General features: G+C 41.7%; 1 protein-coding gene across 3 annotated transcripts in view; it reads left to right on the plus strand.

The window, feature by feature from the left end:
* Window positions 1-19,612, plus strand: part of FKBP6 (FKBP prolyl isomerase family member 6 (inactive)) — a 33,343-nt gene extending 13,731 nt beyond the window's left edge. The window contains exons 6-9 of one of the 3 annotated variants that reach the window (XM_075594471.1): window positions 4,440-4,652; window positions 5,272-5,381; window positions 17,210-17,296; window positions 19,389-19,612. In XM_075594471.1, the coding sequence (XP_075450586.1) occupies window positions 4,440-4,652; window positions 5,272-5,381; window positions 17,210-17,294 (408 nt within the window). In that variant the 3' untranslated portion in view covers window positions 17,295-17,296; window positions 19,389-19,612. The remainder of the gene's footprint in view (window positions 1-4,439; window positions 4,653-5,271; window positions 5,382-17,209; window positions 17,297-19,388) is intronic. The other 2 variants (XM_075594472.1, XM_075594473.1) reach the window with 2 other exon arrangements.
* The last annotated feature ends 1,671 nt before the right edge of the window (window positions 19,613-21,283 follow it).

A 21,283-nucleotide genomic window follows, 5' to 3' on the forward strand; every position in this document is an offset into this window, starting at 1 on the left:
GGAAGAGGAGATGTCAGTCGGAGGTGGGAGAGGATAGGGGGTAAGAGGTGTATGTGCAGGGGTCTGTGACCCTCTGCACTTGGCCAGATTTCCCCCTAGGCCCCAGCTAGACCTCGACTCACACTGATTGTAGTTGCTACAGGGACAGGCCCTTAGGGACCCTGCCCCTTTAGTTAGATATATAGCTATAGCGCCCGACCCTGATACCAGTTGTCTGGGGCCAGGCTACTGGGGCAGAATCAGAGACTATCATCAAGGTGGGACACTCCAGCGGGATATCACCCCACGCGGAGGCGGATGCACCGTGGAGGATATTGCTGGATCGGCAGATCCCTATCTGGGTCATGGTCGGTGCGCCCGGGTGCTGGAGCACCCGGCAGGTACCTTACAGAAAGTGCACCAACTATAACTACACTCAAATAAGTGGCCCGTGCGGTTTGGGTGTGGGACATTGTGGAACTGGGACTCTCGGGACACGGTGGTGGGATACAGCCTTGTGAGGTGTGTGGGTAGTTGTACATTTAGTCCTATAGAGTATAGACATTTATAGAGTAAAATATATATGTGTGCCAGTAAAGGCTTTTCTATTTTACCTTGTGTGTTCATGGTTTGAGTCCTGTGAGGGGCTCCTCCCACTACGTTGGGATCCCTCTCAGGTGGAGGCACTGCACCAAAGTTGTAAGTATATTGCCCCAGACTCTCTGTGGCGGAGGCCTAGGCCCCTGTGAGCCAAAGGTAAAGGGCAGCACCAGTAGCCATCTTGTTTAAGGGGAAATAGGGCTACACAAGTTTTCTAACCTCTCAGGGTTCATCACATATGACAGAAATATAGGAACCGGATATTAGTGTTTGCAAAGGAAGTGAGATGTTGTAAGGATTTATTTATTTATAAAATGTTTTACCATGAAGTAATACATTGAGTTACCTCTCGTTTTCAAGTATGTCCTGGGCACAGAGTTAAGACAAATAATTAATACATGGTTACAAATACAGTTACATAAATGAACAAGGTATACATTATATAAAAGACATGGCATGCACAGTTAAAGAAAATATATATTATGGGCGTATGAAACCGTTACAGACCAGATTAAAATATGAGACAGCCTTAGATTTGAAAGAACAGTGGCAGGCTAGTGTGAAAATTATATTTAAAAAAACTGTCCTGTGCTCCAAAAAACAAATGGCAGATCACTGTGTATACATCAGTGATCAACTGTTCGCAAATTGGTATCCATGTAAAAATGTGAAATAGATGGTGTGTGTGTGTGTGTGTGTGTGTGTGTGTGTGTGTGTGTGTGTGTGTGTGTGTGTGTGTGTGTGTGTGTGTGTGTGTGTGTGTGTGTGTAGGTCCCCAAGCAATGAGTTTAACTGGATAAATCCCACATAGCACAGCAGTAACGATTTAAACACATCCTAGTGTCCATCTGAAGGAAATAGCCAAAGTGCAGCGTCCTGGTAAATGACCCGCTTGCCCTGGGGTACTTGGTGTGCTTCTGCTGGGTGCTGGATACAAACATAGGCAAACAAGGCAGCGCAATACTACTGTGCGGTACCGCATAATCTATCTACTCTACTTCTGTGCAGTACCGCATAATCTATCTACTCTACTTCTGTGCAGTACCGCATAGAAATAGTGCTCTGCCTTTTTTTCTTTGATTAGTGTGAACATGAACAGCAGACATAAGAGGCTCTATACACTCTTGTTATAGGGACCTAGACAATCATGAGACATGAGTAAGATGTGGAATAGAACTAGAGGGTGTATATGTATACACCTATACAATAATCGCCTTACTCCACTGATAAGAGCAATACTATCTTTAAAAATATATATATATATATATACTTAATCAGGGGAAGTGTTCTAAACTAAAATATATCCAAGAAGCAAACCAACAGCTAACATGATGCTACAGAGTTACTCAGCAACCACACAGAATAATACACCAAGGAACTACTTGACGCCATCAAATAAATCCCAAAAGCTATCCAGACCAATATCGGCCTCACCCTTGATCCAAAACCAAGGACATTCTCCATGCTCTACAACAGGGGGCACAAGATTTTTCTGGGGGGGGCACGGTGGTTGCAGAGGTCCTGTGGTATTCCCCAAGGCATTTAAATTAATGCTGGGATCACGCATGGCCTCTGGAACGTCCCTTACCTGGTCCTTGGCGATGTGGTGTCAAATGCCACCCCGCGTGTCATTTTGATGCCAAAGACAAGGTAAGGAGGGGGCACAAGCAGGCAGGGGGGCGCAGCGGGGAAAGTTTGTGCGCCCCTGCTCTACAAAATACACAAACCAGAAAATCCAGGTAGACCCATATCTTCAATTGAAAGTCTATCTGAAGACTGATTTGAAAAAGCCCTAAAATCATTGGTTGCAGAGAGAACCAGGACACTACCCACTTGCTTAAATGCCCAATATTTCCTTTTTTTTTTTTTTTTTTTAATCTATCTTGGCTGCCATAGAAGTGAATTCCCTTTGCATTAACATCCTACATGTTGATGGAATTATAGCTTGTACAAATTTTAAACAAGCCAAAGAGTTTGTGTACTTCAGATACGTAGATGAATACTTTATGTCCCTATTATGAAGATCTCAAATCCCTCATAGAATTCCACCACAAGCTCAACAAGACACCCATAAATCAAACGCTCTGTACAACATTCAAACAAACATGAGCTTCATTGATACGCCATTACTGTAAATGATGGCATCTTAACCACAAGAATCTACAGGAAACAAACAGACCATCATAAATCCAGTAACCACTCCAGACCCACACTGATATACAGCCGCGCACTTTAATACCACAGGATCTGTTCTGATGAACGGGTCGGAGATACACATCTACAAACTCTGAAAAGCCTTTACTGAACAGGGGCACTCAACCAGAATAATGGCTACACAAATACTGTACGCAGAACAGCAGCTATTGCAGAACAAGGACAAGCAAACTTTAACTTGAACCTCACTACTTGATACTTGCAACCCAGCACTGGAATAACTCTAAGGTATTATCAAAGAGCTACAACCCAGATTCAATTAATGACATCCTGAAACATGTACTTTATTTTATTTTTCCCCCTAAACCACCTCTCTTCATATAAACAGCCCCCCAATCTAAGTCTAATCAAACCGTCTCCCATGGAGAGCAAGACAAAAACAGCCCCGCAAAGAACATATCCTTGCAACAGTCCACCATGCAAAAGATGTAAGTATTTCCACAATGGACACTATCTGCACCCCCCAAAATAAAAAGTTCAAAATCGACAGAGCCATCAATACAGGATAGATGGGGGAAGGCAAACATTGTGCAAGAGAATGGATGTACACCGATTCATCAAGCACAAACAAGATAAACCAATAGGAGACTATTTCTCACAATCGGGTCACTCCATCTCTGAACTTTCTGGACTGATCCTGAAGGGACAATTCTGAAACGCATTACAAAGAAGAATTTGAACTGAAATTCATACACCTCTTGGATTCCCCAGTATGGTTTGAACCAAGATCTGAGTTGTGTGTACACACTGCAGGATTATACGGTTACCTGTATGTATACACACACACACAATCTCTTCTATTCCAAATCTTACTTTTGTTTCCTGATTGTCTAGATTCCTATTGTATTACAATAGTGTAGCTTTCTCTGATTTAATTTTCACACTAGCCTGCCAGCATCCACCTTATATCTCATTTCCTTATTGTAACTGAATTTCTCTAAACTGTTTTTCTATATTTCTGCCATACCTGATTAAAAACCTTTAAGGTTTGAAAGCCTGTAATGTATCAACTATTTGTTGGTCCAATAAAAGGTATTGCACTACATACTCCCCTATTTTGTTGTTTTTACCACCTAGAAGATGGCCTAAGCAGTAGCTCCAGACTACATCCAGCACACACGCCTGTGACCTCATCGCACTGGTCACTTTTTACGATGGTCGCGCCCACCCCCAGCTACGTTGTACCGGCACAGCATGGCCTACCTGGGCCTCGCGTTGCAGGACGCTTCTGCGGTCTTGCCCCGCGGGGTTGTGTGTGTGTGTGTGTACAAAACAACAAAACCTACTGATCTGCTGTAGAACAGGAAAAGAGTGTCCTGCAGGTAATGGGGGGTAAATCTTATACAGTACCTGTGCAAGAATTTCCTGTCCTGCAGCTAAAGGGGAGAAGCTACTCCGAGTACTTACTGCCATGTGGAGAACAGGAAACATGTTTACCATGGTGCCTCTTTGGGGTCACTCCTAGAGATTGAGAACAGTTGTTCTTTACACATTGAACATTTTGCGGATGGAAATGGTGAAGTGGCATGTCTGTTTTGTCCATTGATGGTGCTGGCACGGTGATGCCTTGTGCGCAAGTGTCAGATCTCTTCGGGTGACGGTTCGGGCTTTAGTGTTGCACCTCCCCATTTTTCTTTTTCCAATAGGCTTCTGCAGTACTGTCTCGTAAGACCACATCCGAGGAGGAGCACCGACTGCTGACAGGAGCTCGGCTTCTTGTGTTCTTGAACTTGTCGCTTACGTACCTGAAATTGGAGCGCCCTTCTCGCGCCCTAACGTGGGGGGAGAAGGCCCTGGCCATAGACGGAAATAATACCAAAGCACTCTACCGCTGCGGGCAGGTCAGAGCGTCTGCAATTGTGAGACACCCCTTCCCTCTCTTTCTCGTATAGCAACGTGTTTGAGGTCCGGACACAGAATTAGGAGGAAGTCCAGATTACTGGAATTTAAGACGCATTGCAGTTCTGATGACATTTTATAATGGTATTTGTTTCTTGTATAGCGCTGACAATGTACACAACGATGCACATAGAGGTTTGCAGGCATAAAATGTTGTGTAACACTTTAAATGTTTGAAAGTTTTTTTTGCCTCCCTCTGGATTAATAGAACTAGAAATATAGGAGGAGTATCTTTAGCCAACTAAATTTAGTAAAAGTTGCACCCTATGGGCATAATTTCCCCCCGCCCCGAATCTTGTGTGCCCCTCCTGTCCAGAGTGGGTGAAAATGCTTAAAAATGCCCCCATTTAAAAAAAAAAAAAAAAAAAAAAAGTACATTTATTTAAGAATATTGTTATGCATCCCTGATCCTATCAACTTTGTAACATTGGTGTCACAGGTGTGTTTAAGCTCTTATGTAAATTGTGTACATTTTATATTCGTGGGTGTGCTGGAAGCTGTATTATGGCTCTCCGCCGCATGGTAACTGCAGTATATCCCTTCATACACGCTCTCTAACCACGTCGTTTTGTGTCTCAGGCCTGTCGGGAGCTGAAAGATTATGAAAAGGCTACCAACTTCCTGCTGGGCGCTCAGAGGCTGGAGCCGTTTAATCTGGAGATAAACAGTGAGCTGAGGAGGCTGGCGAGGTGTGTCCCTTGTGTAGTAGTACCTGAACTTGAGCTTTGCTCTAGAAATGTATTTATTTATTTTTACTCTTGTATCACCTGCTAATGCAGGTTGGGCAAAATAGGCACAGAATGGGAGATTCAACTGATCACGATTTTACCTTCATCGCCATTATAAGTACATAGCGCTAATACACATATTAACATCATGAGACCTAATGAGAATAACCACCACATGCATAAAACGAAACATTAGGAAAAGGAGGCCCTTCCCTGAAGAGCTTACAGTGCAAGTATTACCTTCTGTCCCGTACGGCACACCTGTGAGCATGTGATCTGCATACGGGACATGGGTTAGTACACAGCTCGCAAGGTCGCCCACTTTTCACCTTCACAAAAGTCCCTCAAATAGACTATCTCCCATCAATCCGTCCCCATATACCATCTGTCACAAACCACACACAAGTGAGCATGTGACTGATATCCAACCAGGGTTAATGCACACGGCTACGCCTTTCTCCTGCGCAAAGCACTTTCAATGAGTTAATAATAACCCATTGCTCAATTGCAATCATATCTATACGCTACCACCATCCAAGAAGTATGCAAAAATATGTAATCTGTCAGGGTCTCCGGTCCCTGTTTATTATAGAAAACTTGTGCACTTAACATATCTGTTGTTGCAAAATATTTACATTTTCCAGAGTGTGCAATAGTTCATTCAGAGCCCGAGCATCATTTATTATATAAAAATACGGTGCTTGGATTACAGAAAAAGGATTACAAGAACATACAATTACAGTACACACAGGACAGTTTCTTACAATAACAGGATAACACCTAAAACAAATCCCTATACATTACGTTAGCATAGGTCAGGATTTTCCCTGAGAGGGGTCACTGGCGAAGAAATGAGAAATCACATGTTTGGTCCAAAACACACCTGTTGACATCTAATTTTCATAATACCCTGCTAAGTTTTATTCACTATTTCCCCCCCTCCCCATTGAATCACCATAAATCCATCCCTGTTGTAAATCGGCTGGGAGAAACGTTTTTTTTTTCTGTCTTAAACGGCGTTTGACTTTTTACGACATACATACATACATACATACATACATACATACATACATACATACATACATACATACATACATACATGCACATACACACACACGCTCATAACTTCCCTTCTCTAGTACCTAGACACGTGAGTCGCATCAATAGATTCAGGTGGTATTGATGGACGCAACGAGACTAATCACGACTGTCTTGATCCTAAATTTGAGTGACAAATGACATCTGTCCTTGGCACCACTTACCATGTAGCGTGGTCTTATTACATGCCACTCTACATACTAAGTTACATATCTGTCATCGTGGCACAGTAGATGACGCCACATTCTCATTTTTAATCAAGTCCTCCAATGAGGGCATATCATATCTCTAGAATGCGCCAGTTATCCTTCACGAACATTTAGTGTTTTTTTAGACTGGCAGTCTTCTCTGGTTATCGTTTATGGCCTAATCAACACGTGTCCCTTTTAATGGGCCATCCGTGACAGGGCCCTCCCCCAATTAAGCCCTCTTTAAAGAGGGTGATGGAAAAGAGAGGAGTGGGAGATAGGGAAGGGGAACTAGCTACTGTCAAGCTATTTAAAGACCAGCACAGACCCAGGAGAAGTGTTGACCTGTCATAAACACAATATATTGTATTTTTAAATGCTAACTGTTGCACCATTAACCCCTGAATCGCCAGATTAATTAACATGCATATCATGATATTATCATAACCCCTTATCACAGCTATTTATTTATAAAATGTTTTACAAGGAAATAATACATGGAGTTGCCTCTTTCAACGGTGTCCTGGGCGGTTATGATGACGACAACACATGGTTACATTAAATGAACAAATGTTATACATTCAAATCAAACATTTCATAGACAGATATGATTACGGGCGTATAACTGTTACAGACCAGGTTAAAATTGTGTTGGAGGTATGATAGGCCTGCAATGTTAGAGGCTCTGCCTCAGGGCGCTTACAATATAGCAGGCAGGGTAAGTTGACACATGGGGTACAGGGAATGAGACGGCTGGTGAGTTTCAAATTGCAATAGAGCTGTTGTAGCATTGCTAAACGACAGCAAATGGCTGACACCCTTTGGCTGTCCTTCGGCTGTCAGCCTTTGGGCCGACGCAGATGTAGGCTGAAAGATTCAGGATGAATGCAGCTGTGGTTGAAGTCCTTTGTCATTAACATTCCAGTGGGTGGGGTTGACGAAACACACAGCTGTAAGCAAACGCTGATTTTAACCCATAGCATGCTAGTGCTATGCAGAGGGAAGCTACACTGCTCTAGTAAGTCTCCTTCAGAGTATCTTTCTATTTTTGATTGCGTATTCTAAATGATATATTTTCTTTGTTTAAAAAACAAACAAGTACGTTGTTGAAACGTATTTGTTTAATCCTATTTCTTTTACAAAATGTCTTCCACTAATCATGCATGCATACATACCCCTAACACAAGGGCTGGAGCAACAAAAGAAGCAGCACATCACAGGGAAGTGAGAAAAGCAGTGTATTATGATTCAAAAATCCAATGTCTTGGTCCCTACACCAAGGGGGTGCATCTCCTCCCTATATACCCTCAGTGCAAGACGCCAAGAAAATTGGTGCATGTTTCACTGAAACGCCAACCCCATATCTGTTGGCAACCACACTAACGAGACGTTGCAATTCCCTGAACTGCCAGCTCTTGTATAGTTGAACAAAACTAGAGAGCAAAAAGAGTCCAATGTGTAGCACACCACCAAATGAAATGAATAAAGTATACATTTTACTGAGTGAAAAGGGTTACATAAAACACATCACTGTATTATTATGAAACGGCTATTAAAAATATATTGAGCGTATAGGCGGTATCGCTATCAAGGCTTCCTAATTAATAGGTTGAAATAATGCCTAATTAAGAAGATGGTGATGGATTAATAAACACCATCACTCAGATGTGGCGCAGGCTGCCTAATTGGATGGAAATAAATCGGTATGATAATACTGGGCTAGCATATAACACTGATACACACCATGCCTGAAATCACATAGTCCTGATATAAGGCCACTGAGGGAGATATAATATTTAGTGGTGAAGACAAAAACTCTTAGATGTCATTAAAGGGAATAGGTCTATACAATAACATGATTTAGTCGAGCTGGCGGCACTACAGATAGGAGATGGCTCTGTTGTATGGGGATTAAATCCCTCCCAGAGGTAGTAACATGTAACCTATAATATCCTAACTGTAGGTTACAGAATAATATAATCATGCATGCTCACGTAGGCCTCGGACATGGTGCCGCAGACCCTGCGGCTGGGCCATCAGAATGCCTTAAAGCAGTGTTTGCGTCCATGCGGGCGCGGGTTGCGTGACATCAGAAAAAACTGATATATATATATATATATATATATATATATATATATATATATATATATATATAGCAGCTGTAAATATTACTGTATGTTCATTTGCATGTCTTGGACAGGTCTGCAAACCTGTCTTTCACCATCATCACCCAGCACTTCCACTGCAGCAAGGGATTCTTGGAAATGACATGCAAATGAGCACACAGTGCCACCTTTTATCTCAAGCTCCTTTTACAGAGCAACCCTTAAGCCAAGATGCAAAGCCAGTAAACCCACTCAGACATGTTTCAACCTTGATGGGTATCATCAGTGAGGTTGGTTGCTGGCTCTGCTGGTTTGAGATTAAGAGTAGGTAATCACCACATTTATTAAGGTTATGGTGGGTAAAAAAAGTGACAAAAACCCTCCACAGTAAAGCATATAGCAACTGTAAATATTAATGTATGTTCATTTGCATGTCTTAGACAGGTCTGCAACCCTGTCTTTCACCATTATCACCCAGCACACAGCACTTCCACTGCAGCAAGGGATTCTGGGAAATGACATGCAAATGAGCTGGCACTGTGAGCAGGAGATATATATAGATATAGATATATATATCTATATATATATATATTTACACGCATGCGAAGTGTACACTGATTACTTTGGTACCATGGTAAACATTTCTAATAAATACTCTGTTTGCTGAGCCCTTCACCAATTTTCCCCTGACAAAGCTCCATAGTTGGAGGGAAATGTGCATTGGGCACGTAGTTATGTCATCAGACACTGTTATGGGTCTGTTTTAACATTGTTTGGCGGTTCAATCGCTACCATCGAGATGATTTAGGGAGATATTTATTGGTTGGCTAGTTGTTCTATATTACAACGCTACCAGGTTGCCTTGTCCGACCAGTTGCTTGTCATATTATTAATCGGTCATACATTACCTTTATGAGCCACCTGGATTATTGGTCTGAGATACTATATCCATCACATTAGCCTGTTTTACATGGCACGTAATACTGTTACATTGTAATCCAACCTTTATATAATATGTTTTGTTTTATGTATTCCTATCATTTAGATTCCGTCATGGATTTGTGCTATTTTGTCTTGATGTTTGCTATAGAGCAATATTTTATAACTAAAATTTTAAGCTTTTGTTAATATACCGTATGTACAGTGCATATGTAGATTCTTTGTGTGGAAACTAGCATCAAGCAGTTTTCCACTTATTTGCCTAGATGGAGCTATCTGTAGCTTATGTTGCAATCTATGAATTTGATTTTAAAACATTTGTTAATATATTGTATGTACAGTGCATATATAAATGTACACTTCTTTATATATGGAAAATAGCACTACGAAGTTCCCATTTATTTCCACTAGATGGAGCAATTTATAGCTCTGAAGGATCTTTTCAAGTGAAATTTTAATATTTGCGATTAAAAAAAAATGTGATTTTTTTGTGTATGTTTTTATATTACGTTTTAACGTAAGACTGTGCAGATGATACTTTCTATTGTGACTAATTATGATGAGAAATACATTTAGATAATGGTATAAATATAGTTATGCAGCTATTCATTATCTATCTTGTAACTATTTTTTTTTTTAACCATTATTATTCCCTCTTAACTAATTGTATAAAGTTTTCTGAATAATGCAGAGCCATTCTATGTTTGTAGCTTTGATGGACAAGCTATATTGTATTGTAATGATGTTATATCCAGTAAATCTAAGGATTGAAGTGAAATATGACTGCAGTCTTGCACAAATGACTTTGGAAACAACAACATTCAATCAGCTGTTTTTTATAACAAGGAATATGACCCTACAAGCATTAGAATATCACATTATGTGACATTAGCTGTAAAGACATTTTTATTAAAGTGTACAAATCTGCTTTAAGTATGAGTGTACTAGGCAGTAATATATGATACGTATGATGGTATGCATTTTTACTGTTGATTGATTATGACTGACGTTTTAATGATAATTACAAGCAAGCCATTGGGACGGAGGATCAAAGGGGTATAAAAAAAGATTCTACGGATACCACCAACAGGACCTGAGGAAGCGATACAAATCGCGAAACGCGTTGTTCTGTGTTGGTGTCGTCGTGCTGTGTTTGGCAACGGAAGGCTTCCGTAGTTCCTGCGTGATGGCTCCGATACCGGCTCTGCGACCGGACGCGGCAGCAGGCAGGTACCCTAAGGAGCAAGAGACGGATGCCGGATGTGCTTTTATGTATATATAAGTTCACTTGTACTTACCTTTTTGTACTAATAAACTACATTTTAATCTCACTATTGTGTATTGCGCACTTTTGCCCATGTCTGGTATCATGGCGAGAGACTGATGCGAGCAACCCAGAGACGGCACACCAGCTTTCTGGAGAATCCAAGGACTCTTGCTGTGATCCAACTTACACTTGCCCGTGTGAGTTAAGCTGTTCTCTGCTTTATATTACGTTATTCATCCCCAGTCTTTTCCCTATATATTATGTATGACTAATATGAACATATTTATGTGGCACTACTAATCCTGTTTTATATATATAGTTAGGTCCGGAAATAATTGGACACTGACACAATTTTCATAATTTTGGCTCTGTACGCCACCACAACGAATTTGAAATGAAACCAAGATGCAATAGTAGTGCAGACTTTCGGCTTTAATTCAAGGGGTTGAACAAAAATATCGTATGAAATGTTTAGGAATGTCAACCATTTTCATACACAGTCCCCTTATTTCAGGGGCTCAAATGTAATTGGACAAATGAACACAATCATAAATAAAATGTTCATTTTTAATACTTTGTCGAGAATCCTTTGCAGGCAATGACTGCTTGAAGTCTGGAACGCATGGACATCACCAAACGCTGGGTTTCCTCCTTTGTGATGCTTTGCCAGGCCTTTACTGCAGCTGTCTTCAGTTGTTGTTTGTTCGTGGGTCTTTCTGCCTTAAGTTTTGTCTTCAGCAAGGGAAATGCATGCTCGATCGGGTAGAGATCAGGTGATTGACTCGGCCATTGCAGAATATTTCACTTCTTTGCCTTAAAAAAAAAAACTCCTGGGTTGCTTTCGCAGTATGTTTTGGGTCATTGTCCATCTGTAAAGTGAAGCACCGTCCAATCAACTTCGCTGAATCTGAGCAGACAATATATCCCTATACACTTCAGAATTCATCCGGCTACTTCTGTCTTCTGTCACATCATTGACAGACTGAAATAGAAAAGGATCCCTTTAACGTGGCACAAAGAAAGAATTAACACCCTAATTTAAAACATAATCTTTATTAAAGTAATTTAAAATATAACTGTTTGGACTCCACAATTGCAAGACAAAACAAATAAAAACAATTAAAAGAACCGAAGAGGTGTGGGTTAGTGTAACTAATAGTACTAGTGATACAGTAATTATATATATATATATATATATATATATATATATATATATATATATATATATATACATATACATATACACACACACACACACACACACACACACACACACCTCAACCCCCTTATAACGCAGTGCTTGGAGTCCAAAGAATCAGATCGCGTTATAAGTGGATCGCGTTAGAAAAAATGTACAATTGTATGCATGATCCACTGTGTAAGGGGAACCCTATGCAGGGACACCTTACCACCAAACTACTAATAGTTGTTTGGTTGGGATATGCACACAGAGCGCTGCCACAGAGAAATTTACTGTGGCACACACGGGTGCTAGTGAAACTAAATAATATTGAGCAGCTGGACTAAATCAGGTTGCACTAGGTTATGAATGATTTACCTGGTAAATTATCCTAGCTAATGGAGATAATTGTAGCCCTTAGTGTAAGTAGGAACCCTGGAAAAGGACACCTTACCACCACACTGCTGTTGGTTAGGGCTGGATACTGAGGTTGCTGCCCTTAATGCAAGTCAATTGGGCAGCCCCACAAGTGATGGGATGACACTTAGAAACAAAGGCATACAGAACATATGTAGCTAGAATTCAAGTAAGCATAACCTACAGTCTGAGTGCTGTTGCTGCCCACGGACGCAGTCTGCGAAGCACTCAGACAGGGAGCGGGCCCACACCTCTCCGATGAGCTGACGATGAAGCCAGTAACGGTGAAACGTACGTAGGGTACGTCTGACATCCCTTCCGCGTTATCTCCATTAGCTAGGATAATTTATTAAATAAGGAAAACGGGGAGCACAGGTTGAGGGACTATACAGACGTTTAAAACACTATGATGGTTATTGACTGTGATGTATAATGAAGTGTAAAATATCATGAACACTTACACGGGCTTGTGTAAATGCTTTCACATCAAGGTATCTTTACTTTTGCTTCTCTCTCTTCTATGTTCTCTCCGTGCTATCGTTTCTTCTCCTCTGGTCCAAAGGAAGGATTCTCTATTTTTTTCTGCAGGAATAGCTCGTGGTGTTGTCCTCAGAGTGAAAAACAAGCCTGAGGAAGCCCAAGAAGGGCGAAACGCGTTGCTACAATCCCTGAGTACTTTTTTACCACTTCAGCCACCGTCAGGAGCAGGAAATAGGAGCGCAGCACCCGGACGCGGAGAGTTAGCTGCGCACTTAAGTATCCTGTACGAACTTTTCCTGAAAGACTGGCTGTTTTCACGATCACCCAGCTCTTATGTCATTTTGACTAAGTGCTTTTTTAAACGTTTTGTTGGGGTTCTGTTTATTGATTTTATCATTAAAGATCATGATCACTTTACCCGTGTTCCACTGTGTTAACAAGGCACTCTGAGTGACTTTCACACTCAGCTGAAGGTTGCCAGAGTCAGTGTCTTTACTCACTGAGCCACTCCTTCTCTAATCACTGCCAAAAATTGTAATCTATTAAATTATATATATTTTTTTAAAGTATGTGTATCATAGTTGGCGTTTGTCAACCGGATTCAAAAAGTGACAGCAGATCACATTTGTGATCTGTAAAAATCGTGATTAAAGGAGCAATATTGTCTGTCTTCATCCTTTGATTTCTATAGCTGGTTTTAGCCACCTACCCAGCAGTGAAAGATCTTTGCAAGACTTTCCAGTTTGTGATAATTTGTTGCCAATGTTCTCAGCAGTTTGAGCTGCAAACTGTAACAATAGATAACGTTATCTTGCTAATATAAGAATACATTGTAGCTGCTGAGTTACCCTGACTGAAGGATTGATTGAAACTGAAAGGCAGCCGTTTAGTGAATCCTGGGAAGCGGGATTTGGCTGATCGACCACAGAACAACAAATCGATCGGCTGTTTAGGTAATTGGCTTTCAATAAAGATAATCAAAGACTACATATCTTAAACTTTTTTTTTTTTTTCCTTAGTGCTGCTTGGATTGATGCTTAAAAATCACTTAATGTTAACATTATCCCCATGGAGATTAATTTGCACCCAGCTGGCACAACTCGTGCTCTGTATAAACCCCTCTGCTGAAATGGAAGTTCAAATCTAAATGTGGACGAGTCATTTTCACTCGTCCTGATGGAGCAATTTAAAATATCATCACCAGTTGCAAGGATACGGAGAGCAATGTGTCTTGTTTGACCACCTCAACCGTATACAATATGTAATATTTTCTGCGCAGTAAAAATCTGGGGGAAATAGAATTATTAATGAATCGTAATCTCAGTCATGTCTTCAAATATGATTCAAAGATGTTTGTTGGTAAACAAGCCTCAGCGGGTCCTGTATATCCAATCCCACCGTGTGTGTGTCTCTCTATTAATTAGAGAAGGCACAAGCTTAGAATAGTGGACCACACAACATAGTGCAAGTAATAAGTGTTATGGAATAGATTTCTTCTTGTGCACTCTCAAATTTAATGGTGGTCCCCTTCTGAGTAGGTCAAACGAAGGTAAAATCAACCTGCCAATTAGAATTGCTTCCGGCGTGTCTCACCTTCCCTCCCCTGCTGCATCAATTCCAGTTTGCTTGTGCTCATTTAGCGGTAGCTCCTAGGTAGCAGGCTGTTTTTATAGCGAGATACACAGGCCACAATTCTGATCTAATGCATTTCACACCTAGTGGCATCCTCTGGGATGGGCTATGTATGCCAGTGTCCCATAAATAAATACCCTTTCCTGTATCCCAACCCCTCCTTCCTAATGACACCATTCCTGCATATATATGGGGATTATATACAACACCCACTCTAAAATAAGATTAATTTATAGCGTTGTGTATATAATCCCCATATACATGCACTGATGTCATTGGGTGGGAGTACAGTAAAGTCACTAGGCGGTGAAACGCATTGGGCCTGAAGGGACCAGAAAACTAGAATCATGGCTCCTGCTACAAAGTGTTCTGCTGCCTAGCCGTTAACCTCTAAGGAACACGTGACATAGTGGGGAGGGGGGTGGTTGGATGCACACTAACAAATTCTGATCAGAGGTTAATTTTACCTTTTTTGTTTGACCTACTATAAAGTGGATCAACATGAAAGGCCTGAAAAATACCATTCATTTGTGATTGCATAAGAGATCTGTCTTCTTACCTAGGTTATCTGTGCTGGTATATGAAAAAAATACTGAAGTGACCGAGGGCAGTGTAAGTGCCTGCAACCTTAAACCAGGGGTGCTCAACTCCCATCCTCGAGCCCCCCCAACAGGTCAGGTTTTCAGGCTATCCCAGCTTCAGCACAGGTGGCTCAATTAGAGGCCCAGTCACCTGTGCTGAAGCAGGGGCTGATTGAGCCACCTGTGCTGAAACGGGGATATCCTGAAAACCTAACCTGTTGGGGCCTTGCGGACTGACGTGGAGTACCCCTGCATTACAGCACGCATTTTACCAAGTATCATGTTTATATTGGTGAGTGTACAAATCTTTCTTCATGGGAATAGGTGGTGGTTTGTTGGCGCCCTCTTGTCACACTGTTCTGTTTTATCTGCAAATGTTTAAACCCCTATTCGTACTTGCCAAATTGCAAGCTGGTTTCGGGGGGGGGGGGGGGGAGATAATCGGTTTATCACCAACATTTGTCACACTGCTTCCTTCCTGGTTTTGTAGTGAAATAAACAGCCTTAGAACCTCCTATTCGATGAAGATTGGATCAACAACTCTGTGTTTTTAAACTTGCTGTTTACCTTTTTTTTTTTTTTTAATCCCGCAGGCAGGAGACCAAAAGCAATGGTGGCTGCGGGATAGCAGCAGCCCCGGCCGCTCCATTGTATATCCTATCCGCAGCCTTTCCCTCTGCCGCTCTGTTGTATATCCTATCCGCAGCCTTTCCCTCTGCCGCTCCGTTGTATATCCTATCTGCAGCCTTTCCCTCGGCCGCTCCGTTGTATATCTTATCCGCAGCCTTTCCCTCTGCCGCCCTGTTGTATATCCTATCCGCAGCCTTTCCCTCGGCCGCTCTGTTGTATATCCTATCCGCATACTCTCCCTGTGCCGCTCTGTTGTATATCCTATCCGCAGCCTTTCCCTCTGCCACCCTGTTGTATATCCTATCTGCAGCCTTTCCCTCTGCCGCTCTGTTGTATATCCTATCCGCAGCCTCTCCCTCTGCCGCTCTGTTGTATATCCTATCCACAGCCTTTCCCTCTGCCGCTCCGTTGTATATCCTATCTGCAGCCTTTCCCTCTGCCGCTCTGTTGTATATCCTATCTGCAGCCTTTCCCTCTGCCGCTCCGTTGTATATCCTATGCGCAGCCTTTCCCTCTGCCACTCTGTTGTATATCCTATCCACAGCCTTTCCCTCTGCCGCTCCGTTGTATATCCTATCCGCAGCCTTTCCCTCTGCCGCTCTGTTGTATATCCTATCTGCAGCCTTTCCCTCTGCCGCTCTGTTGTATATCCTATCTGCAGCATTTCCCTCTGCCGCTCTGTTGTATATCCTATCCGCAGCCTTTCCCTCGGCCGCTCTGTTGTATATCCTATCCGCAGTCTTTCCCTCGGCCGCTCTGTTGTATATCCTATCCGCAGCCTTTCCCTCTGCCGCTCTGTTGTATATCCTATCTGCAGCCTTTCCCTCTGCGCTCTGTTGTATATCCTATCCGCAGCCTTTCCCTCTGCGCTCTGTTGTATATCCTATCCGCAGCCTTTCCCTCTGCCGCTCTGTTGTATATCCTATCTGCAGCCTTTCCCTCTGCCGCTCTGCTGTATATCCTATCCGCAGCCTTTCCCTCTGCCGCTCTGTTGTATATGTTATCCGCAGCCTCTCCTGTGGGTGAAGGTTACAGCGGTTGTTTTTACCTTCGCAGTTCCTTGCCAGAGGGGAAGTTAGTTGGGCTACATCTGTATTTGACTTATTAGTTTTTGTCTTGGCATCAGGGCAAAATTTTAGCTGAAACCACCTGTTTCCTGACAAAGCTCCAGTAAGTGTTGTATTGTAGTTTAATCGTGTAGTAATGTATTGGGTGTGAACGGCCTTCTCAGTTTGTGTTTCAGAGCTTATGTTGTCTGCTTTCCCCACCCAGTTGTTTTAAGGAGTACGAAGACATGCAGAGAGAGCTGTGCCGCCGTATGTTTCCCTTGTCCTCTTCTACAGCCACCAAACAGTAACGGTAACTTTGATTTCTGACGTATACAAAGGCTTTTATCATGGGATCGGGTTTGAACTCCTAGAATCTGTATGGATCCCGGAGAACTTGCAGTCGGAGTTGCCACGTACGGCTCCCCTGTGAGCATGTGACCTGCATACGGGACAAGGGTTAATACCTGGCTCGCAACAGGTCCCACTTCTCACCTCCACAAAGGTCCCTCAAATGAACAATTTCTCCCCTAAATCCGTCCCTATATAACAACTGTTAAAAACAGTACACAAGTGGGCACATTACTTAGATATGCAATCAGGATTAATACACACTGCTACTCTAGCCAACTCGCCTTTCTCCTGCACAAGGTACTTCCAATGAGCTAATATTAACCCCTTACTCCATTGCAATCCTATCTATACGCTGCCACCACCTGAGATAATATACAAATAAAATAAAAGATGTAAAAATATTTGCTATGATCCCTGGTCTGTTTATTATCGTAAAACTGTTCACTTAACACACATCCGTTGTAGCAAAATGTGTCCGCAAATGTAAATACTCTCTCCAGAGCGTGCAACCGTTCATTCAGAGCCCAAAGCATTACTTATTAAATGTTTTAATATATAAAAATACAGTACTTAGATTACAAGAACATGCAATTACAATAAATGCAGAAAAGTTTCTCAAAATAAAAGGATAAACATAGACCGAGAACCCTATACATTGCTATGTGTTTTCCCCAGAGAGGTCACTGGCGCAGAAAGATGAAATCATGTGTTTGGTCCAAAAACATCTTACATAATTGCTAGGATTAAATGATTTATTTATTTTTCCACATTGAAACAACATAAGCCCACCCCCGTCGTAAATCGGCTGTGAGATTGACAGTTTTATGACGGAGGGAAAAAAAACATTTACCAACGACGTTTCAATTGTGCCTCAGTATATAAACGTACTCATAACATCTCGCCCCTAATACGGAGACACACGAGTCACCAATAGATTCAGGTGCTCATTACAGATGCAACGAGACTAATCACGCCCGTCTTACCCCTAAATTTGAGCGACAAATGGATAACTGTCCCTTAGTACCTCTTATCCTTGGTGTGTTTGTTTGGTATGGTTTGATTTGTCTTTTTGCCACAATTACATATATTTACCTCATTATACAGAGATGATGTCACATGATATTTTCATTTTTAATAAAGACACTCTTTGAATACTTTTTAGCCACGCCCCCTGAAACTTTCAGAACCCTCCAGAGAATACCTTTTTGAAGGTAGCTCCAAAAGGCTCCTGTCTATAAAGTTGTCAAACGGGCCATCTTTTATTCCCACCTCTGGCAGAACTGCCCTCATCTCAAGATTCGATCCGTTTCAAGACGATGCCTGGCTGGGAGGGCAACAGGCCATAAACCAATCACTTGTACTTTTACAATCCAACTCCAATAAAGTTCCCTTTGAAGGCCAACCCAATACATTGTATTTTTAAACCCAAATTGTGGCAATATTAACCCCTGAAGTACCAGATGGATTAAAATAAATATCTCATGATATTATCATGACCGGAGTATCTACACAAAACACTGGGTAATGTGTAGATTTCTTTTCAAAACCCCATGTTTCATATACTTGACTCCCAAGGCTTTGTAAAGTGTATGGAAGCAAGAACATGAAGTATATTCTTTATCACATTAATTTTACTGTAAATACTGTAATTATTACAAGTTGCAGGCATTCCACCTCTAAGAATGTCTTCAAGACCAGCACCTATACCCCACCCACATTAGTTGAGAAGCTTTAATCCCTTTTGGTGCCTGAGACTTGCAACTTTATGATTTAAAAAATATGGGCCATTTATGAAATGTATTTGTAAGCTACCCTACATGAGAGGATGACTTGCAAAAGGAGTGGCCAACTCCAGTCCTCAAGGGCCATCATAAGGCTGGGTTTTCAGGATATCCCTGTTTCAGTACAGGTGGCTCAGTCTTTGATATCCTTAAAACCTGACTTGTTGGCCTTTGCGGATTTGAGTTGGCCACCCCCTGACTTACAATGAAAAGTAAAGCGTAAGAACATGCTGCTTATATTTGTTTTTCTCCCTTGTCCCTGTGATGAAGGGGTAGCCCCACTGAAGAAGGGCCTTGTACATCTTTAACCCTCTACATATCCATGTGAGATGACGTCGCTTGCTGACAACCACGTGCGGACACAAACCTCCCGCCCAGGGATGTAACGCGGGCACTAGTCAGGCAGAAAAGCTGATGTATCGTGGAGCGTGCTTTATGTAGTTAATAAAGCAGTCCTAAAGTAAAGTTTCTGAATAAACCAGTTCTGTCCCCAATACAGTGTGTTTGTGATTTATTTATTTTTACCATGTCTCTGCTGCTCGAGTCTGTTCTGTAAGGGGGGCTGATTGACCCGATGCTTGCCATACCTGGTGTGGATAACTAACTAGTGCATGCTTTCAATGAAGTCCCTATTTGGGACCACAGGCCATTTTTATTGCAGTCTTCAAAGTCCCAGTAATGTGTTCATTTTTACTGTTTAAAAACAGTACTTTACGATGTTAGTGTTAATCACTGATTCAAAGCTGTATTCAGTGAACTGCTTTCTAATACTGTGCATACAGATTGCTCTTAAACGACCAGCAAAGTGTGTGGAGAGCAGATGACTTTTTCATTTCCGCCCCTCCCACTCTATTGCTATGGCCTGCATTCAAGGCTGGCTGTCCATCAGAGCAGAGAAGTTGGCCTTTAAAGGTATATGTCAATACGAGACATGGCGTGGTGGGAGTTGAATTAAAAGTGCAGTCCCTGTTGGCAGCATACATTACAGTTGCAATCAGCCAGGTTACACCCTATCCCATGTAAAATGTATAGTCTTCACATTTGTATGTGGTTACTAGCTTTTGCTTTCATTTAGGTGAATGAGCCTACATCTAAACTGTGCAACGCTGCATATTGGGGATTTATACAATGCATACTGCATGATTAGGTGCTCGTTAGACTCTAACATACGTGAGTAAAGAATGCGGCCATTATTGCAATGTTGACATCACAAAGGATACGTTCTTATAAGGCTTTTTTTTAAATTTATTTTTTAAATCGGTCATTACTGTGATCAAATCCATTTTATATCCAGTATTTCTCGCATTTCTAGAATGCATGCTGTTTCTCAGTAAAATGTTGTGGCAAAAATGATCTGATTTGCCCATTTTTGGGTTTCCAAGCTCATTTCTTTGAACGGTTCTAAATGTCTTTGCCCTTACTTTGGCGTTGCATTTTTATTTGCGGTATGGTTATATGGGCTTGAGAGTGCAGCATTTTCATGTCCAAATTAGTTTTTCATCACACAGTATTGTGTTCATTGTCCATGGGGACTTTTTGTTGACCCTCTGCTTGCCATGCATTGTGTGGATGTTCTTCATGCTCCTTAACTGTCCATTGTGGATAATAGTGTCTCGGGGTGCTTCAACTTGTTCTCTGATGGGGCCGGTTCACAAATGTATAAGTATGTACATCTTTATATAGCACCACTGATATACATAGCGATTCGTAGCAGTAATATATGTGACATAATATAACACCTAATGGGAATAAGCGCTTCAGACATGACCGTATCAATAGGAAAAGGGGATCCCTGATCCAGAGAGCTTGCAATCTTAGTGGTAATTAGTGAGAACTTAGACCAGTGTTTTTCAACCAGGGTTCCTAAGGAACCCATGGGTTCCCCAAGCATCCCTAAAGAGCTCCATGCAATTTTCTGGTCATTTGAAAATTGTACCAAATACAGAAGAATTTACAACGCATCTGATCTCAGACGCGTTACTAGAGATAGTTGAGGGGTTCCTTAAGCAAAAAAAGTTGGAAACCATGGACTTACAGTAGGAGGTTGTTCTGGTAAGAGTGTCTGCAAAGAGTCAAGGTCAGTGCATCTGAGATGTATAGTATCATCTACCGGTGCTACCCATATGCTTTAGAGGTTTTTTTTTTTTTACATGTGTCTTAAAGGT

Source organism: Ascaphus truei, chromosome 3, assembly GCF_040206685.1.
Source record: "Ascaphus truei isolate aAscTru1 chromosome 3, aAscTru1.hap1, whole genome shotgun sequence".
In the NCBI taxonomy this organism is placed as follows: domain Eukaryota; kingdom Metazoa; phylum Chordata; class Amphibia; order Anura; family Ascaphidae; genus Ascaphus; species Ascaphus truei.